Source organism: Macaca nemestrina, chromosome 4 (genome assembly GCF_043159975.1).
Source record: "Macaca nemestrina isolate mMacNem1 chromosome 4, mMacNem.hap1, whole genome shotgun sequence".
Taxonomy (NCBI): domain Eukaryota; kingdom Metazoa; phylum Chordata; class Mammalia; order Primates; family Cercopithecidae; genus Macaca; species Macaca nemestrina.
The window spans coordinates 78,529,986-78,552,867 of record NC_092128.1 but is presented as its reverse complement, the minus strand read 5'-3'; the positions used below and the strand labels follow the sequence as shown (position 1 = coordinate 78,552,867).

General features: G+C 38.6%; 1 protein-coding gene across 7 annotated transcripts in view; it reads right to left on the bottom strand.

Moving 5' to 3' along the window:
- Positions 1-11,263: 11,263 nt before the first annotated feature.
- The window catches only part of LOC105475574 (glucocorticoid induced 1), a 131,339-nt gene continuing 119,720 nt past the window's right edge, over positions 11,264-22,882 (bottom strand). For 5 of the 7 annotated variants that reach the window (XM_011730944.2, XM_011730946.2, XM_011730945.2 and 2 more), the window contains 2 exons: positions 15,338-15,458; positions 11,264-14,147 (listed from right to left, as the gene is read on the bottom strand). In XM_011730944.2, the coding sequence (XP_011729246.1) occupies positions 13,799-14,147; positions 15,338-15,458 (470 nt within the window). In that variant the 3' untranslated portion in view covers positions 11,264-13,798. The remainder of the gene's footprint in view (positions 14,148-15,337; positions 15,459-22,882) is intronic. The other 2 variants (XM_071094868.1, XM_011730951.2) reach the window with 1 other exon arrangement.

The following is a 22,882-nucleotide window of genomic DNA, read 5'->3' as shown; positions in this document are numbered from 1 at the left end:
CTGGTTGTTCCTTTCCATGTTTAGTGCTTCCTTCAGGAGCTCTTGTAAGGCAGGCCTGGTGGTGACAAAATCCCTCCACATTTGTTTGTCTGTAAAGGATTTTATTTCTTCTCCACTTGTTTAGCTTAGTTTGGCTGGATATAGAATTCTGGGTGAAAAATTCTTTTATTTGAGAATGTTGAATATTGGCCTCCCCTCTCTTCTGGCTTGTAGAGTTTCTGCTGAGAGATCCGCTGTTAGTCTGATGGGCTTCCCTTTGTGGGTAACCCCGCCTTTCTCTCTGGCTGCCCTTAACATTTTTTCCTTCATTTCAACCTTGGTAAATCTGATGATTATGTGTCTTGGGGTTGCTCTTCTCGACGAGTATCTTTGTGGTGTTCTCTGTATTTCCTGAATTTGAATGTTGCCCTGTCTTGCAAGGTTAGGGAAGTTCTCCTGGATAGTATCCTGAAGAATGTTTTCCAACTTGGTTTCATTCTCCCTGTCACTTTCAGGTACACCGGTCAAATGTAAATTTGGTCTTTTCACATAGTCCCATATTTCTTGGAGGTTTTGCTCGTTCCTTTTTATTCTTTTTTCTCTAACCTTTTCTTCTCTCTTTATTTCATTAAGTTGATCTTCAATCACTTTTATCCTTTCTTCCACTTGATCAATTTGGCTATTGATACTTGTGTATGCTTCATGAAGTTCTCGTGCTGTGTTTTTCAGCTCCATCAGGTCATTTATGTTCTTCTTTACATTGGTTATTCTAGTTAGCAATTCAACTAACCTTTTTTCAAGGTTCTTAGCTTCCTTGCATTGGATTAGAATATGCTCGTTTAGCTTGGAGGAGTTTGTTATTAACCACCTTCTGAAGTCTGCTTCTGTCAGTTCATCACACTCATTCTCTGTCCAGTTTTGTTCCCTTGTTGGCAGGGAGTTTTCTGTCTTTGGAGGAGGAGAGGCCTTCTGGTTTTTAGAATTTTTAGCCTTTTTGCACTGATTTTTCCCCATCTTTGTGGATTTATCTACCTTTGGTCTTTGATGTTGGTGACCTTTGGATGGGGTCTTTGAGTGGACGTGCTAGTCCTGTTTGTTTCTTTTCCTTCTAACAGTCAGGCCCCTCTGCTGCCAGTCTGCTGGAGTTTGCTGGAGGTTCACTCCCCACCCTGTTTGCCTGGGTATCACCAGTGGAGGCTGCAGAGCAGCAATGACTTCTGCCTGTTCTTTCCTCTTGAAGCTTCGACCCAGAGGGGCACCTGCCAGATGCCAGCCAGAGCTCTCCTGTATGAGGTGTCTCCCAGTCAGTATACACGGGGGTCAGGGACCCACTTGAGGAGGCAGTCTGACCCTTAGCAGAGCTCGAACGCTGTGAGGGGAGGTCTGCTGCTGTCTTCAGATACATCAGGCAGTGATGTTTAAGTCTGCTATAAGCCCCTGACTGGGGCTGCTGCCTTTTTCACAGACATCTGTCCAGACAGGAGAAATCTGGCAGACTGGCCATAGCAGCCTCGCTGAGCTGCAGTGGGCTCTGCCCAGTTCAAACTTCCCAGCAGCTTTATTTACACTGTAACCTTAAAAACCACCTACTCAAGCCTTCAGCAATGGTGGACGCTCTTAGGTGCACCAAGCTCAAAAGTCCCAGGTGAATCTCAGATTGCCGCTGTGCTGGCAGTGAGAATTTCAAGCCAGTGGATCTTAGTTTCCTGGGTTCTGTGGGGGTGGGACCCACTGAGCCAGACCACTTGGCTCCCTGGCTTCAACACCCCTTTCTAGGGGAGTGAATGGTTCTGTCTCACTGGCATTCCTGGTGCCACTGGGGTATGGAAAGAAAAAAAAAGAGTCCAGGCGCAGTGGCTCATGCCTGTGATCCCAGCACTTTGAAAGGCCAAGGTGGGTGGATCACCTGAGATCAGGAGTTCGAGACCAGCCTGGACAACATGGCAAAACCCCATCTCTACTAAAAATACAAAAATTAGCCAGCTGTGGTAGTGGGCACCTGTAATCCCAGCTGAGGCAGGAGAATCGCTTGAACCCAGGAGGCAGAGGTTGCAGGGAGGTGAGATCGTGCTATTGTACTCCAGCCTTGGCGACAAGAGCAAGACTCCATCTAAAAAAAAAAAAAGAGCTCCTGCAGCTAGTTCAGTATCTGCCCAATTGGCTGCCCAGTTTTGTGCTTGAAACCCAGGGCTCTAGTGGTGTGAGCACCGGAGGGGATCTCCTGGTTTGCAGGTTGTGAAGACCTTGGGACAAGCGCAGTATCTGTGCCAGAGTTCCTCAGGCTCAGACCCTCAAGGTTTCCCTTGGCTAGGGGAGAAAATTCCCCGACCCCTTCTGCTTCCTAGGTGAGGCGACACCCTACCCTGCTTTGGCTCGCCTTCCATGGGCTACACCCACTGTCCAACCAGTCCCAATGAGATGGACGGGGAACCTCAGTTGGAAATGCAGAAATCACCCACCTTCTGCATTGATCTCGCTGGGAGCTGCAGACCGGAGCTGTTCCTATTTGGCCATCTTGAATCCGCCCTCAACCAAAAAGACCTTAAGTCTTTTTACTTTCTTGAATATACACCTAGGAATGGAATTGCTTGGTCTATATTTAACCTTTTGCAGAAATGCCAGACTGTTTTCCAAAGCAACTACACCATTTTACACTTCCACCAGAAATGCACGAGGGCTCCAATTCTTCCACATCCTCACCAACACTTGTAATTATCTTTTTGATTATGGCCTTCCTAGGGGGTGTGAAGTGATATCTCATTGTGGTTTTAATTTGCATCTACCTAATGGAAGTAGCTATTTGCTATGGACTAAATTGTTTACCCCATCCACTCCCCACCAAATTCACATGTTGAAGCCATAACCCACCCCCCGCCGCCATGTGATTGTATTTGAAAATAGGGCCTTTGGAAGGTAATTAAGGTACAAGGAAGTCATAAAGTTGGAGTCCTGAAACAAAAGAATTAGTATCTGTGTGCGAGACACCAGAGAGCTTGCTGACTCTTTCCATTTTATTATTCTAATTAAGGAATGGATAATTATCTCCATTTTATGAATAAAGACTCCCATGCTCACAGAGCCATCCCTCACCCTTTTCTGATGCCAACGTCTGGACCATTTCTTCTTATGCCACACTGCCTCTGGGTTCCAGAATGTGGGAGGGACATATGTGTGGCCTGCCAGCTGACCAAAATCACAGATGGCACAGTGCTGAGACCTAGTTCAGTGAATAAGGGGCAGAAACTTGCCAAGAAGGAGAAATAAGTGAATGTCTGAATCTCCAAGTTGCTTTCTGTGCCCATGGCTTATGCCAGCTACAGATGCAAAGATTAATAAGAGGGGCCCAAGGTCTTGTACACTGGTAATTCTCAACCAAAGTATCCAGTGCAGCCTGTTCAATGCTGGTATTCCCAATCTTCCTAATACAAATTCTTCCTAATACAAATTCTAAGGTAACAACCTCTATGACCAAAGGATCAATGTCCATCTCACATGTACCTACTTTAGGCAATCTCTGTAAAACCAGACCAAACAACCTGCAATAAAAAGTGTACTTAGACATATGAATTACAGTCAAGAACGATCTCTTGGCCATTTTCAGGCTTCTACAGTTTGCTTGGGGCAAGGAGTCCCTTTTAATTTTCTAGATGAGGCAGTTCAAGAAGCATAAATGAGAGGACAGATTTCTGGACTCCCTGGTGCCCACTTCACAAATCCATCTCAACTGAGTGGAAGGCTGTCAGTATGGGCCACACTCCAGAAAATGCTCTGTCCTCTGAACTAAAACTGCAGCCTTTCCCAAAGACTGCATTATGTAACCCCATTCCAGGCTTACATAATTTAATCCTGCTTACCTTACAGTATGAGGATGTTGGGACCATTTTTTTTTCTGGGAAAGGAGATAAAGCTTGAAATTATGCCATGTTGGGATTCTCCCACCGAGCCAAAGTTCTCTTTACCATGCCTTCTCTTAAGCCACTTTGATTTTAAGAGATGTCGCTCATTTACATTAAAACGAAATTGTTTTGCCGCCATTTCCTTTTTTTCCCTTCCCTACTTTTTCTCTCCTTTGATATTTAGAGATTAACATGCATTTTCTCTCAAATTACAAGGTTAACAGGTACTACTAGAGAATACTTAGAAAACCAGAAAAGCAAATGTTAAAAAAATTATCTACCCAGGATAAGCACTTTTTTTATTTTTTTAATTATACTTTAAGTTCTAGGGTACATGTGCACAATGTGCAGGTTTGTTACATATGTATACATGTGCCATGTTGGTGTGCAGCACCCATTAACTCGTCATTCACATTAGGTATATTTCCTAATTCTATCCCTCCCCCCACCCCCTCCCCACAATAGGACCCGGTGTGTGATGTTCCCCTTCCTGTGTCCAAGTGATCTCATTGTTCAGTTCCCACCTATGAGTGAGAACACCTGGTATTTGGTTTTCTGTTCTTGCGATAGTTTGCTGAGAATGATGGTTTCCAGCTGCATCCATGTCCCCACAAAGGACACGCACTCATCCTTTTTTATGGCTGCATAGTATTCTGTGGTGTATATGTGCCACATTTTCTTAATCCAGTCTGTCACTGATGGACATTTGGGTTGATTCCAAGTCTTTGCTATTGTGAATAGTGCCACAATAAACATATGTGTGCGTGTGTCTTTATAGCAGCATGACTTATAATCTTTTGGGTATATCCCCGGTAATGGGATGGCTGGGTCAAATGGTATTTCTAGTTCTAGATCCTTGAGGAATCACCACACTGTTTTCCATAATGGTTGAACTAGTTTACAATCCCACCAACAGTGTAAAAGTGTTCCTATTTCTGCACATCCTCTCCAGCACCTGTTGTTTCCTGATTTTTTAATGATTGCCATTCTAACTGGTGTGAGATGGTATCTCATTGTGGTTTTGATTTGCATTTCTCTGATGGTGAGCGATGATGAGCATTTTTTCATGTGTCTGTTGGCTGTATGCATGTCTTCTTTTGAGAAGTGTCTGTTCATATCCTTTGCCCACTTTTTAATGGGGTTGTTTGTTTTTTTTCTTGTAAATTTGATTGAGTTCTTTATAGGTTCTGGATATTAGCCCTTTGTCAGATGAATAGATTGCAAAAATTTTCTCCCATTCTGTAGGTTGCCTGTTCGCTCTGATGGTAGTTTCTTTTGCTGTGCAGAAGCTCTTTAGTTTAATTAGATCCCATTTGTCAATTTTGGCTTTTGTTGCCATTGCTTTTGGTGTTTTAGACATGAAGTCCTTGCCCATGCCTATGTCCTGAATGGTATTGCCTAGGTTTTCTTCTAGGGTTTTTATGGTTTTAGGTCTAACATTTAAGTCTCTAATCCATCTTGAATTAATTTTCGTATAAGGAGTAGGGAAAGGATCCAGTTTCAGCTTTCTACTTATGGCTAGCCAATTTTCCTAGCACCATTTATTAAATAGGGAATCCTTTCCCCATTTCTTTTGTTAGGTTTGTCAAAGATCAGATGGCTGTAGATGTGTGGTATTATTTCTGAGGGCTTGTTCTGTTCCATTGGTCTATATCTCTGTTTTGGTACCAGTACCATGCTGTTTTGGTTACTGTAGCCTTGTAGTATAGTTTGAAGTTAGGTAGCGTGATGCCTCCAGCTTTGTTCTTTTGGCTTAGGATTGCCTTGGCAATGTGGGATCTTTTTTGGTTCCATATGAACTTTAAAGCACTTTTTTCCAATTCTGTGAGGAAACTCATTGGTAGCTTAATGGGGATGGCATTGAATCTATAAATTACCTTGGGCAGTATGGCCATTTTCACAATATTGATTCTTCCTATCCATGCGCATGGTATGTTCTTCCATTTGTTTGTGTCCTCTTTTATTTCACTGAGCAGTGGTTTGTAGTTCTCCTTGAAGAGGTCCTTTACATCTCTTGTAAGTTGGATTCCTAGGTATTTTATTCTCTCATGTGAATGGGAGTTCAGTCATGATTTGACTCTCAGTTTGTCTGTTACTGGTGTATAAGAATGCTTGTGATTTTTGCACATTGATTTTGTATCCTGAGACTTTGCTGAAGTTGCTTATCAGCTTAAGGAGATTTTGGGCTGAGACAGTGGGGTTTTCTAAATACACAATCATGTCATCTGCAAACAGGGACAATTTGACTTCTTCTTTTCCTAACTGAATACCCTTGATTTCTTTCTCTTGCCTGATTGCGCTAGCCAGAACTTCCAACACTATGTTGAATAGGAGTGGGGAGAAATCACCCGTCTTCTGTGTCACTCACGCTGGGACCTGGAGGCTGGAGCTGTTCCTATTCGGCCATCTTGGGCACGTCCCGCATAATTCTTTTTTTTTTTTTTTGAGGCAGGATCTCACTCTGTTACCCAAGCTGGAGTGTAGCCTTAAACTCAGCTCAAGCGGTCCTCCTGCCTCAGCCTCCCAAGTAGCTAGGTCTCCTGGAGTGAGCTACTGCACCTGGCCCATAACCACTACTATTATTTTTGTTTACATTCATCCTTTTTTTTTTTTTTTTTTTTTTACCCACACATATACGTATTTTTACAAAACAAAGGGATCACACTGGTTTGTGACCTGTTGTTTTGCCACTTGGCATAAATGCTGCCCCACTTATTCAGAAAGTGTATCCTTCTAATGGCAGATATGAGTGTATCTCCAGCCTCCTTTAGCACTACTATCCTTCCTTTTTTGTTCTTTGCCAATTTAAAAGCAATAAATTGTTGGTTTTTGTTTGTTTTTTTGAGATGGAGTCTCACTCTGTTGCTCAGGCTGGAGTGCAATGGCATAATCTTGGCTCACTGCAACCTCCGCCTCCCAGGTTCAAGCAGTTCTCCTGCCTAAGCCTCCCGAGTAGCTGGGACTACAGGCGTGAGCCACCACACCCAGCTAATTTTTGTATTTTAAGTAGAGACGGGGTTTCATCACGTTGGCCAGGCTGATCTCGAACTCCTGACCTCAAGTGATTTGCCCGCCTTGGTCTCCCAAAGTGTTGGGATTACAGGCATGAGCCACTGTGCCCTGCCTAATTGTTTTAATTTGTATTGCTTCAGTTACATTATTTAATGTAATTTAATGTTAAAAATGTTACAGTGCTAAAGGAGGCTGGAGATACACTCTTATATCTGCCATTAGAAGGATACACTGGCACATCCTTTCCAAACATTTGTTCAACATTTTTAACATTAAATTACATTATTTAATGTTAACATTTTTAAACATTTATTTTCATGTTAATCACTTCCTTTGAATTTCACCTTTCTTTTACATTAGTCACATATAAAGCAGTCAGCTAAGTTATATGCACTTTCTGCTGCAAATTGGATGATAAATGGATGGGCAGAAGGTGGAATCAGCAGAGGGAACAGGGGTGTTTACAGTTCTGCAGAATGGTCATGTTGTTTCCTTATCTTTCACCAAACATTACAAAAAGAATACACGCTCATTTTAAGAAAAAAAATCAAATATTTCAAAAGGGTATATGAATATGATGAAAGCTCACCTCAACACTCTCCTTCCCTCACTTACCAGTTCCTCTTCCCCAGTGTCACCATCTTCAGCCTTTTCCTCCTACATCCTTATTGTCTTCACAGGACTTGCTTCACTGGCCATGGATTTGGAGGAGCAATCAGGAGAAAGGGTTAGGGATCTGAAAAGGAATAGCTTCTTCATACAAAGCTCCCAGGGCTTGCTGCAGGGTGGTCATTGGGAAGGGAAGCAGAAGAGAGAAACCACACCAGGTGTTTGTCTGGAATCAAATGGGCAGGTGAACAGAGAGTCAGCTAAGATTACCCTGTCTGCCTCAATTACAGTCCACAAGAAAAATGGCAGGCCGTTTGTTGCAGCACATGAGCAGTGTCCTTTGTTAAGTCCTGTCCCTTGAGTATAACCTGTTTGCTTTACAAAAAAGTGGAAAAGAAAGCCTAAGAAAAGTTTTGCTTTTGCTTTTCCAGCACGAACCCTTCTCCTCACTTGGCAGGTCCTTGTGGAGCCCTATACCCACCTTTATCCATCTTGCTTCCAGACAGTGGTTTGAAATAACATCCATTGCCTGCAGAGTCATGCCCAATTCTGACTAAAGGAATGTCATCAATGTCATGCTTAAAGCAGATGCCAAGACTTGAGTAGAATTTGTGGTGTGTGAAAGGGGATCTACTCCTTGTTATCAGGAAATCTTTTGGAGGAAAAATGATCTAATTGTTCAAATTCTTAGTGTTAAGAAAATGGCTGTTATGAAGGAGAGAGCCCATCACCAAACTGATCTAAAGCCTTTGGGAAAAAAAAATTATTTTTACTCTTCTCTTTGAGAGATACATATGGAATGAGACAGGTCATTTTAGAACCAGTGGGTCACCAGCCTCCTATTAACTAAAAGAAAGACATGAAGTGGAGATATTCCTCATTTTCTTGAGAAATTCTGCCTTTTATTCTTTTCAGCTTTAAAAACTGATCACCTATCCTGCTCCTTCTTGCATCATTTTCCACAAGAAATCCTTTTCTAACATGCAAACTGTTCAAAAAACAAAATTGTATGTGAGAAAGCTTTGTCTTAGACCTAGTCCAAAAGGGCTTCATCAAGCAGTGTCCATTCCAAAAGAGCAAGCTTCATTTTCTGGACCCAGAGGAGGACAGACTTATACGGCAAGGCTCTAGGTGATGGTGGAAATAATGGGATATGTATGGGGAAAAGAGAGGGCTGTGGTATTAGTTCTCTAACCCCATGTAACAAATTACCCCAAAACTTATCACCTTAAAAATAACAAAAAAATTCTTATTTGGCACGGTTTCTGAGGGTCAAGTACCCAGGGGCAGTTTATCTGAGTGGTTTCTGGCTCAAGGTGTCTCATGAGGTTGTAGTCATCTCAAGGCTTGGCTGGAGCTGAAGGATCTGCTTCCTTGTGGTTTTTGGCAGGAGGTCAGGGGCCTCCATAACCTCACCATAGGGTCCCACCATAAACTTTCTCAGTATCCTCCCTACATAGCTTCTCCCAAAGTAAGTGATCCAACAGAACAAGTACCAAGACAAAGCCAGTCTTTTTATAACCTGTTTTTAGAAGTGACTTCCCATTACTTCTGCAGTATTCTGTTCATAAGAAGCAAATCTAGCCCACACTTGAGAGGAAAATTAAGCTCTACCTTTTGAAGGGAGGAGTATAAAATAATCTATGGACAAATTTTTAAAACAACTACATAGGCCAGGCGCGGTGGCTTATGCCTGTAATCCCAGCACTTCGGGAGGCCGAGGCAGGCAGATCAGGAGGTCAGGAGTTCAAGACCAGCCTGGCCAACATGGTGAAACCCTGTCTCTACTAAAAATACAAAAAATTAGCCCGGCATAGTGGCAGGCGTCTGTAATCCCAGCTACTTGGGAGGCTGAGGCAGGAGAATGGCGTGAACCCAGGAGGCGGAGGTTGCAGTGAGCCGAGACTGCACCACTGCACTCCAGCCTGGGCAACAGAGTGAGACTCTGACTAAAACAAAACAAAAAAACAAAGCAAAACAAAAAAACCCCAACTACATATATGATACAAGTTACCTACACCTAGTCTCCAGTCTGCTCTTTGGTGTACAGCAGAGGTCAGCAAAGAACCAGAAAGTAAGTATTTGAGGCATCGTGGGCCAGACTCTGTTGCAACTATTGAACAGTGCCATTGTACTGCAAAATAGCTATAGGCAATCCGTAAATAAATGAGTGTGGCTTTGTTCAGGAACACTTTACACAAACAGGCAGCAGGCTGGGTTTGGTCCAGGAGCAGTAGTTTGGCCCTGGAAGTCTAGCATACACAGTGACTTTGGTTCCTTGCTATTACAGTCTTGACAGAAATTCATCTAAGATGTCATGGCTCTCTGATCTCCCACCATCATATGTCAGTCACTGCACCTCAAAATTTAGTGGTGAGATAATAGGAAGACAGAAAAACAAATCTGAGAGATTTAGGTGGAGAAAACCTCAGGACACAGACAGTCCTTATCTTTGGAAATAAGAATGTAAAGGAGAGCTGGCTTGGTCCAACAGGGGGTAAGACTGTGTATTCCACTGAATCACTAAGGTTGAGATAAGGAAAGAAGTCTGAGAGGAGATGTTCTCTAAACAATTGGAACTACAGCAGTGGGATTTTGAATCAACATGTGAATTAGGGGATCCATCTTAATAAGGCTCCTACAGCTCCAAAGAACCATGAGTTCACCAAGAGTGAGTGTACAGGAGGAAATCAAGACTTGTGCCTATCAGAGAACAGGGCAGACGTCAGAAGCTTCCCAGAGAGAGGTAGGGAATATATAGGGGACGATGAAACTTCAGAGCTAGATGTGACCTTAAACTGTGGGATGGGGGATGAGGGATGGGAGTAACCCCTCAGTTTGCAATATTCATAAATAAACTTAGCATAGGGTTACAACATGCAAGTTCTTAGGCCTAATATTCCATTCCTTGTTCCTGAGGTCTGATTTTGCAAATACTGTATTAACTTCTCAGGGCTGTTTATATTACTTATTATATGATTGAGTCAAGAAGACAGGGCTGGGAATTCCACTTTCCTTCACATGAATTCACTTGCAATGGAAATTTAAAATTGTATAAGGTAGATAATTTCCTGCCTAAATAACATATACATAGCTTATACATCCCACCATTTAAAAAGTTATGTTTTATTTTTCTCAGCCAAAACCACAGCTACTGGTCACTTTTAAGTTCAATTTAAAGATCAAATCTTATCTCTTTGAGATGTGCTTTGGAAGTGAATAACACTCTGCTGATAAATTATTTCTCAGAGTGGTTTGTTCTTGTTTTCACGCTACCATATGGCCATGTCTGGATAACTGGGTATAATGTCAACACTCTTTTGTTTTGTAAAGCTTTTCTCCATCTTATTATGAATCTAAACAAAAAAGTAAAAAATTAATTTTATTACTGCAGCTTTGCTTGCAAGAAATAGGCAACTTCCTTTGAAATGATTTCATTGAATTTAAACTCATTTATATACATTCTGAAGTATAAAGTGATGTGAGAACAATGTTTTCTCTATTTAAAGTGATCATACTTGGGAACAGTACAAAGACTTGGAACTTAAGACCTCTAGAGCTTCTCACCTTGTGATGGAGAGTGTGCAAGTTAAATGCCAAGAGGAAGTCAGGTTGTAGAAATCTGATCCAGTTAGACACCCCACACCTCCAGAGATGCAGGTCAGGAACTCAATGAGTATGGAAAACTGCCATTACCCCGAGCCAAATTTATCTCTGTCGGGTAATGAGCTAACAACCCCATTCTTTCCAAAAACATGTGTGAACTATTCCAGTTTTACTAATAACTTTATTTAAATAAGACACAAGAACTTCTATACTGAAAAAATACAAAACAAAAGCCACACATTTCCTTGTGTAAAGCCATATTGTATGGTAACTCAAATACTGTTCAGCGCAATGGCTAGAATTAAACAGTACAATTATATACAAAATTTAAACAATTCCTGACAAATTTCTACAGCTGGATGTAGGATACATTTGAGCTCAACAACTTCTGGGAAATTTACATGGCAAAGCGTAAGCTTTAACACATTTGGTTCAAAACTTTAATATATGCTAAGAACAAATGTACAACACAATTAATATTTAGTATCTCATGAGAAAATAAAAGCACATCACTATAAATATCGTACATCAGATTTAATCACCAAGAAAGCATATTCAGTCCATTTTTCTGAAATTGATATTGATACTATTGCATTTTATTTGGACAAAAGCAGAGTGTAAGATCAACATATTATGTAATGCTAAACCAGATATCAGAAGTTAAATGGAGCTCATATTTATCTTACAGAACTAGTAATTTTCTCCCTTTAACCATAATCTACAAAATAGAGTATTTTCATCAAGGCCTGAGATTATTAGGGTTAAAGGTATCTGCTGCTGAAAAGATTGTTTTAAAAGGTTCCCCTGTGAAAATGACAAAAGTAAACTGAGTCCTTTTTTCCATGACAGTCTCCTACAATATAACACTGACTAATTTAAAGGAGCCAGAATGCACCTTCAGGAGAAAATATTACGGCAAACTTTGGTGGAAAGAAGAGAATTGAGATCATGACAAAATAATACACAGAATACACACGCACACACACAAACATATACATATATATATCATTTCTTAAAAAAAAAAAAAATCAACGGTGTTGCTTTCTATAGACTCATCCTTCAACCGTCTTAGAAAATAAGCAAAGAAAAACCCAGGAATGAATGAAGGGAACTGAAACGTTCCTTTAACTGTAGGCACATTGTTCCCCTAATTCTTAAGAAAATTGTGCCATACACTTTAGGTGCAGATGAAACAACTCTAGGTTTTATTGAATTGAAAGTAGTGGAATACAAATACAAAAACTTCGCTTTTGGATATTCTTTGTACTGAAGAAAACAATGAAAGTTAGGCTTTCCCACTGACCAATCAGGAATGCCTAGGGCTCTCTTCATACTTTGTGGAGAACTTGCGTCAAAAGTTTGCAAGTTAAAGGCTATTTTCTTGAGTTTCTGCTCTACTTCACATGTCGCAAATTTCAAAACTATTCATGATTATGTATTATGAGAGGCCTAAATGAGATAGCTTCAAACTATTGCTCTTGTAAGTCACCAAAAAACCTGCTTATTTATGTTGCAACAATTCTGAGACCCAAGTATTCTATGTAAATGAAGATCATGCACCTAAACTGCTTGAGGAAAACAATAACCAAAAGTATGTCACTTTTTCACCTGCAAAATAATTTCCAAGGGAGAAACTAAACATAAATATGTCTTTAGATAAAATGGTAACAGTTATGACCCTGATGGCTAACATAAACAAAAAAAAATCTCAACCATTCAGTCAAACACTTCACTTATTTTGAAATTAACTCTAGACATTCCTGTCTTTAAATTTCATCACAATGCGGAATGTTTATGTACAGTCTAGTACTGAACATTTTATTTGCAACATTGTAACAGTCCTTTACTGAGCAACACCTGAACTTTTAAAAAAGCCACATGTACACATGTTGAAACAGTGAATGCAACAGTTGTTTTACTTGTAACCACATGACATAAGTGATGTCAAACACCACAGATTTTGCTGGTTCTCCTCATGTTCACCCATGTCCAGGATTATCATTCTCCTAGGATTGAATGCACTTCTTATTCTAAGAATGTGGAATGTAATGAGGAAAGGGAAATGCATAAAATAAGGAAAGGCAAAAGAGTGATGTTCCCTCTTTAGCTTTTTAGCTGTGAAATATTTAATATCCCAATGTGATATACATTCCAAGTTACCTGAGTTTAGACTTCAACTGAAGTACCTGAAGCTAGGCCATAGGGTGGGCACTGTGCAACTGTTGTGGCCATTTTTTTTTTTTTTTTTTGCATTGTATGTATTACAGAAGTTAGAAACAAACACCTGGATCAATTGTAAACATAATCCTGAAGTACAGTATTTTCCATAGGACAAAACACAGCAAGACATTTTCTATTTAGACAGGCAACTTTTTGATATAGAGCTTATTTATACTGAAGAATCTGGAACAAAACACAGGACACAGTACTAATCTGTCAAACATACTATGAAATGCATAGTCTCCACTTAAAATGCTGAATGACACACACATTTTGCAAGCATTACTGCTTTCCACAAAAACTGCTGAATAGGAGTTCCGTCCCTGCCAAGATCAGTGTTTAAGAGATACTTTATGATGCTGATAAGTATTGGTGGTGGTGGTGGTGTTCAGAAAGTTTGTCACTCCATGCAGATAGATGTCTGAAATCTTGTTCCTAATCCATGGAACATAGGGTGGAGGCCAGCTCCCCCTTTTTTAGATGATCACATAGTTCTGAGCAGAGATGTGGTCCTCACTCTGCAGTTCCTGCAGAAGCAGCTGCTGCTGCTGGGATGGCTGCTGGGCAGAGGCCTCCATGGAGCCCGCTGTGCTGGTGTCATCGGAAAGAGACGTAAATGAAACCCGGGATGAGAGCTGCTCAACGGTCAGAGCTGCCAAAGCTGAGCTCTGGCCAGAGTTAGGAGAGTTCTTGAGCATAAGGTCAGAAGCAGGTAAGAGGGGGCCTAGAAGTTTTACAGGACAGAAAGCTGATCCGGTTGGGATGAAATTAACCTTGTTTTTGTCAGGACATGAAAAGAGAGGGGCCGAGATAGGCTGACGAGACCTAAAACCATAAAACAAAATTAGATTTATAATCACGAACACAGAACAAGTTAAGCATTTTCTGAATTAACTGGAGTTCTCTAAAACAGCTAAAATGTAAATGGCAGGAGATGGGTTAAGTGTATACAGAGGGATAAACATCTTCCATAGCACAAGTCAGTTGGCAGACTATTCATGCACACAGCATGGAAGTGGTATTTGAGACAAAAGGATTTTCAAAAGAACCAGGAAGACAAATAGAGATCATTAGTTTGCTTTTAATCATTTAGGAAGGTAGAAAAAGTCTGCTATATTATAACTGAAGATTATGTAAAGTTAGAATGACCTTTTCTGTTAAGAAAAAGTACACCGGAGGCAGGGGGCATTAGTCCATCATGTATTTAATTTTAAACACTTCCTCCTTTTTTCTTTCTAGATAGACCTCCACTAGCACAGACGGGGGGTGGAGTGGGGAGGGGAGAGTTTCAGTGGTCTCTCAAAAAGCCAGTCAGTTCAACAGAGGTTGGGTCCACAAGCCCTTCCTCTCCTCCTGTTCCCAGGAGCTAAGCCATCAGCTCCTGCAAGATGGGTCCTTCCAGATTGCAAGAGCACTGCACCCTCCACTAGGCACCTGCACTGGAACAAAGGCATGAGTGCATCCAAGAACCACACAGTCTTCTGAGCTACTCTGCCCAGTGTTTACAGCATGAACCTCTTTTTCTAATTTCATTTCTAACTTACACATATTAAAATTTCATTAAGAAAACCCCTTGTGAACAGAAAGTCTGAATAAGCAAGCTAGATGCGGCTATAGGGCAGCTATAGGGAAGGAGACTAATCTCCTTCCGGCTTGTGGAGTACACTGTCTTTAAGCTAGTCACACATAGATACTAACTTTGCTCCTAAAGTCTCTTTGTTAGCCATCTAAATTAAGAGTTCTCGAAATGACAATTCTTAATGATTAAAAATAGATCTTTCAGGTAGTAAGAATAAGTTTCCAAGTTTCTTTGTATTGGCTTCTACATTTCCAGCATACAGACTCCAATTCTCCTTCAGTAAGATCTCTCTTGCCTATTCAATTCTCTTTACATAATTTGCTTTTGAAACACATTATCAGCTGGATAGAGTAGTTGATTCATATGTAATCAACTGGTCTCAGTAAAAAGCTTTACAGCTTTGCAGATCCCAGCTGACAGAAAAGACATTACTTACGCCATTTCCTCAAAGACCTTCACTCGCTCACATCCCTCTGGGGGCTCCCGTTTGAACATGTAGCTGTTGTTTGGTTTGGGAGATGAAGCATACTTGGGTAACGGTGAGCTACTCCCACTGTCTGTAAATTTAAAGCAGTTATATTAACTAGTGATTGAAAGCTCTTTTAAATTAAATTTGATTTCCAAACAAACAGCCTTTTGCACAATTTATCCACTACTGCCCCTATGCTTTGACCACAGTCTCCTTTATTGCAAAGCTATTTCTTATACCCTGTGTAGTACATTTCTTCTAAATAAAAACTTTAATGCAACAGTAATCTGCCATACCACAGAACATAAAAAGAAGGACATTTTGGTCCAGAAAACTGCACTTTGAGTACAACAGAGCTGTAATCCTGAAAACAAATATGTTATTTATTATGTATTTCAAGAATGCAACTGACGGGGCAATGTGCTTAAGTCATACAGAAGAATAAAACAGATTATAATGATACAGGGTTCTCTACATGCCTTCTCACTGCCCAACCAATTTAACAAAAATGAGTAATATTCATTACAAAAGTTCTTAGCAGAAAAGTTATTTTTGCTAAATATCATGAATAACACGTACACGGGGGAAAAAGCAAGCTTATAAAATGTGTCTTTCTACCTACCCAGCATAAAAAACATAATTTGCTCAGAATTTTACCTTTAAAATGTTTATAATAAAAGGGCTTTTTCAGCAGAATTTATATTTTTGCTACTAGAAGACATGAGAAATCTCCAAACATCTCTACCTAACACATTTTCCTCATATTTTTGGCCAAAAAGAAAATGGTCTATTCATGAAAAGCCATAAAACCCATAAGCAATTTCTCCCTTTCCTACCTGGCAAGAGATTTTGGAAATTCAAATCCACTAAAATGTGTCATTATTTTTGTAAGATGCCAAGCTGTAAAGTCAGTAACATGTTTGTATACAATAGTCCTATTTAAACAAATTCTGACTTAATGCAAACCAATCCCCACTGCTAAAATACTAAGCACATGATCTATTGAAATGTATTATTTTCATCTATTTGAAAGACAGCACCAGTATCGTAATTATGTTCGTCACAATTTTGGTAAGTTGCTTTAGTGTAGAATACAGGACACAGTCCAATATTCAGAAACTGAGTAATAAGAATGTTTTGTCATCATTAATGAAGTTATAATACACACTTAGGAAGAAGGCCCTTGATGCACACTAATACTTGTTAGTCTTGTGAATGCAGATTTATGCTTATATTTCTGGCTGGGAAACCACTGTCTGCAAAATAATAAGGTTACACTATTGGGAAGCTAGAAAACCACACAGTTTCTCTATCATTATTATGCATGATCCTACAGAGTAGGCACCAAACAGCTTCTTGGAAAAAATTAAGTCTCAAGAATGAAATTTGGTTTCTTCATATACTTCATATATTCAGATTTGAGAATTTTCTTAAGTTTAATATTTATCCTATATCTTGCATGAACAAATGGGAGGGAGGAGGAGGAGGAGGAATAGGATTGTCTCTCTTAGCCTGATACAAAGCATAACTAGCCTGATTGGAGGTCTGAATTTGCTGCTCTATTTAAGCTAGGCTAGACAAGACTGGTCCATGATTAAAAAATAAAAATAAAAAATACCTCAAATTTGGTGTAATATAAAAAATATGGCTTGACCTTACCTTACTATGCAAACATCAACAAACCAGGCAAAGGAAATATATGAGATCAAAAATACAAGTTAAGTAGGATAGATACCCCATTCTTCACGATGTGCGTATTTCACACTACATACGTGTATCAAAACATCTCATGTACCCCATAAATATATACGCCTACTATGTATCCACAGAAATTTAAAAAATAAAATTAAAAAAATACAAGTAGATATGGCATGAGATGCCTCCATGGAGATTACCGCTGGACATAACTTAGCCTACAGGGCACAAGCAGCATCAGCCTCAAACCATGGGCTTGATGCCATCAGCAGTCATGTCAGCAGTTAAGGATCCACCCGTTATCACGTAAGGAAAGTCATCTTGGCCACAGTTAGTCTTCTGTGTTCTTTTTCTTACTACATCATCAGGCCTATCACTTTCTTTCTCTCACTATTTTACTGATGGTTTCAAAGGACTTTCTCATAACTGAAGGCTAGATGTGAGTTGGATAATCTATCTGCAAAACTGATTATCTTCCTGTTAATCTAGAATGAAGTAATTTTCTTTTTAAAGTATTTCTAATTTCAGAGGCTGTAAGTGAATTTTTTAACAGAGTTTTACCCTCTTAAACATATTCTGCTTTTTATATACTGCTATCCTAGACAGACAGTACTCAGTGTTATTATATCTTTCTGCCTTTTCAATAAAAATTGTTTTTTTAAATTATGTATTTAATATTAGGTGGTCTGGAAAGCTTGAAAGAAAAAAATTTTGAGACTATAAACAAGTATTTGCTAAATCTGGAGTTTTTCCTTCAGGTTAAGTACGCAATTGGAGAGACTGTAAAGAGGGGTCAGGGAATGCAGACATCTGGTCTGGGGCTTTAGCTCTTGTTGTATAGTTCTATGTTACCTGGAATACAATCATCACCTCTCCGGATTTCTATATAATTAAAAGAACTGCCATTCATGAACTCTAAAATTCTGTGATTTTTCTTTAATAGTTCTAACATATAAAGATGACATATTTTACATATATATTTTTTCTTGCCTTACAAAGTGGCATGCTTTAAAAACAACCCATATGACCAACCTATGCTACTCATTCCAGACTTGAATGTATAAAATATTACTATTCATTTAAACCTCTGTGTTGAATTTAATAGCCACATTTCACTAACAGAACATTATAAGTATAAATATGCCTGCTTAGGAGATTCAAGATGAGAAGTCTCATGGTAATCTTAATTCAGTCTCTTTTGTTTACCAGTAATGGTAAGTTTTCTCATTCTGGTATCTCAGAGAATAATATAGGATCATAACTAGAAATACAATTGAGATTAGGTTAAATGTTACTTTATTACTTTTAACATCATAGCCAATGTCAATAAAATTAAATGCAGTGAATATATTTACATATTTCTATATTCACGTCTCATTTTTATATATAACAATCACTCAACTCTGAAAATCAAGAATATGGAAAAATGTGATTGCTGTTTTATAACAGATCATACATATGCATTTGCACCACATTTACCATTAAAATACAAGTAGCTTATCAAATACTTTTAAACATTCAATGATAATGAATTAAAGCTTAGAAAAATTAGAGAAGTTATTAAAGTTTGGAATTTCATATAGAAACAATATTCATTAAACTACATGTACTTGTATAGCTTGAGTTTTCTGAATTTCTTCTGACTTTTATTATATCTGGTATATTGTGGGGCCCACAATTCTTGTACACAAAATTATACATTTGGTCATACCACTGCACTTCAGCCTGGGTGACAGTGAGACCCCATCTCAAAAAAATATATATCACATATATAAAGGTTGATTCATTTATGCAGGTAGTATGTAAAATCTCTGCCATGGTTCTATCTAGCCCTAAGTCCATAGATGTGCATTATCTCTATCACACTACTTTATCAAATTAAGTAAAATAAATTCTAAAACAAGCAATAATAGAATAGTGGTTCTAACCAGAGTTTCTTTCACATTAGACTTACCAGTTGTTTTAAAAAGATCAATGTCTAGATCTCATTCCTGAAAGATTCTGATTTAATTAGTCTGGGGAGGAGCCAAGCATTGCCTTGGGGTGGGGAGGTGGGGGTAAAGCTCCCAAGTGCACCTGAAGCACAGCCATATCTGAGAACCAATCACGAAATGGTTAAGAACATTAGTTTGGAGTGAGGCCACCTGACTTCTTCCTAGGCCTAGGTGCATGGCATAGGGTAAGTCTGATCCCTCTGTTTTTTGATCTATAAAATAGATAATACCACTGACATGACAGCTGTGAAAATTAGGATAAGGGCTGGGTGAGGTGGCTCACGCCTGTCACCTCAACATTTTAGGGAGGCTGAGGCGGGAGGATCACTTGAGGCCAGGAGTTTGAGACCACCTGGTCAACATGGTGAAACCCTCTCTACAAAAAAAAAAAAAACAAAACCCAAAACCAAAGGACAAAAAAGGATTAGGATAGTGCCTGAAACACAGTAAGCTCTGAATATTATTATTATAATAGTAAAAAGTAACACATCATTTCTAATCTGAAAATTTAAAATGAACCATTCGAAAATTAAGTGCCTATTCTGCTCCCTCTTGACAGAGGAGAGTAAAGGAAATGTTTTTAATAGATTTGTGTACTCTACTCAGGTACAAACAGATAAAATTTTGTTTCTGAGAGAGAAGCAGAATAATATCTGGAGTACTAGGTTGTCCAGGTTTATAACTGCCTGGCATGAACTCTGCCAGTTCAAGATGGCATACTTTAGTGTAAAGAGATGTATCATTCTGAAATTAAAATCAATGCTTAAAGCATGCAGATTCTATAGACTACTATGCAAAGAAAATACTTTTATAGTATATGCAGCAATAATCAGTAGAATGTAATTCTTATTCTATCTTTCCCAGGTAATTAACTGACTAGGAAAGTGAGTACACTTTACTCAATGACATACTAAAGCATAAAATTAGCCAAGAGTTAAATTAGAAATATGATTGACTAAATAGTACTTAAACAAAATTACTACTCTAGTGTTAAAATACACTTATTCTGCTTCAGGAAATGAAATTATCAACTATAATGGGATTTGAAGGCCTAAAGAAATCAGGAGAAACACAGAATTGTATATCATTTCTTGGCAATAAACTTTAACAATCAGGTTGTATTACCAATTGTATTAAAAAGCCTGTATTTTCAGTTGACTCCAAGACCAACTTGGAAACTTACAAGTAAGGAGAACAGGCTTTTACAAACAGCCTCTAAGGTTTTTCTAAAATTCCAAGTTAACACCTTGTGAGAATGCTAAAGAATTGTAATGAACAAAGACATCAGTTATACATAAGATCTCCTTTAGATCAGCATTCAGCAAAGAGTAAAGGGGAAAAATGACATGAGAACCTTTTGTTTCTTACACTTAGAAACTTTGTTTCAAATCAGATTGATTTTTTAACAACTGGGACTCAACTTACATTCCAAGGCCCATTAATTAAATATTTATTATATGTAGGAGGTATTTTATATTTTGTAATCACTTGTCATTCCATAAGTATTAATTAAATTGATACCAACTTACAAACTAAGCCAAAAAATTACTCTTTAGTTTTTGTGTACTCAAAGTAAGTACAGTGCTTCCTTTCACAACATAATCTTGATATGCAGAACAACAGTGCTAACTATTATTGTTGATAGGCTAACTACTCACTCTAAATCTGATATGACAATTAAAAATGAAAACAAGTCACTTTTAATCTGATATGACAGTTAAAACTGAAAATGGTCCTCAAACCAATTTATAGACTAAAATAATGATTCTTATAAATCTTATTGGTAAAACTAAACAAATTGGATTACACAAAATATTTTGTATCTTGTACAAAAGTAGGTATCTCAAGAAAATCACTATAATACAATCTTAATTTTTATATTGTCAAGTTTATTAAATGGCAAAATTTCCAGGAACATCAGTTGTTTAAAAAAAAAAAAACTGAAATCACATTGTTCATGTTAATATCCTACAACTGTGGTCTCCCAATAAGAGAGGCATGAAACAATCTGCTGATGTGTAGGGAAAAAAATCAGTGCAATATACATATTTACCTTTTATCTTTAAAAACAAGTAAACTTTACTAACATTTAGGGAAAAAAGAACATTGGAACTTCTAATAAAATTTTCACTACAATTTTAAATGTTCACTTAAATATTTACTGAGCATTTACTATGTTCAAAAGAGTAGGCAAAGCAAAATGCTATCAATGTTATCAGTGCAATATTAGATAAAATTTAGTATTTCCTCTTTTTAAAAAACATCTTGCTAAAAGGAAATGATCTTATAATGTCTTTAGGCAGAAACCAACATGGAATCTTAAACATCATTATAGTGACCTTAAAGTCTATTCCATCTCCAATATTTACTACCTTATGGTAATCATTTCCACATCTCCCATGCTGGAACTTCATAAGAACTTTGCTGTTATCCTGATTTCCTCCTCCTCCCTCACCTCATACAGCTAATCAGCCACCAAATGCTGTTGACTTTTCTTCAGCCCCTTTCCTCCAGTTCCTCTGACCTTGCTATGCTTCCTCATCTTTGCCCTATACCTGTGGTCTCCCAATTAAGAAGCATGAAACAATCTGCTGACATGTAGGAAAAAAATCAGCAATTAAATATATTTATTTTTACATTTATACATACTTTTTATCTTTTAAAACAAGTAAACTTTAACAGTTTGTAGAATGAATTATATACATATGTCACCTAGAAATATATAAACTTTATTAGGGGTACAGATTCAAAATTGCTAACAAGGGTATGGAATAAATAAAGTTTGAAAATCACAAGACTAGACTATTAACATGGCTACTTATCTTGTCCTCCTACTGCTTCTACTTCTGTGTCAATGTGAGTTATAGTTCTTAAATGTGAAGCTGGTCATATCCTTTAGCTGACAAAGGATCTTTCCTTGGCTTTTCATTTCTCTTAGCAAAGCTTACAGGGGCCTTACGAAACAGTGAACTTTCTAACTCTCCAGTCGAACTGTTTTCTACTCTCCACCATTCACCCCATACCCCAACCGTGCAGTATCTTACTGTTCTCTACACACTGGGCCCTTTCACAGCTGAATGCTCATGTAAAGACTATTCCTTCTGCAAAGGCAGCAAGATGTAGTATCAGGTTCCTACAGAATATCTTTGTTGGCAGCTAGATGCCATGGAAGTTAGCTAGGTTACTTAATTTCTCTAACCCTCAGATTCTGAGACCTTTAAATAATGACCGTGTCACCGACCTATAGGACTGTGGTGATACTGTTGGAAGTAATACAAATAAAATCACCTGAACACATTTAATCATCATAGCAATTCTATGAGACAGGTATCCCCAATTTATAGGTGAGGAAATTGAGATACAGATAGATTGAGTAGCTTGTCCAAGGGCACATAATTAAGTGGCAGAGCAGGGATTCAACCTGGCTGCCCCAGAGTCAATGTTCATTATTGTTACGCTACCTGTTTCACTAAGTTTGGATCTATCTCAACTCCAGTGTCTTCATTAGAGATGTGAGGAGATGACCAGATGAATCAAGTTCCTTCCAATCTAACATTCTGTTTCTAATTAAAGGCTTATAGCTCAGCCAAGAGCTTCATTGGGTCTGCCTTCTGTCAGTGTCACAAAGAGATAGTGTAAGGAGTGGTCCCTATGAGTTGATACTTCTCAGAGGAACACAAAAGATAATGGGGGAGGAAAAATCCAACAGATTCCCTTTTCCTTGAACCTAGTTGACACCTATTATTTTCCACCCAGTTACTATCAGAGTTTACTGGTTACCAGCAAGACCAACAGCAAGAAGGGGAAGATGAAACAGTTTTGG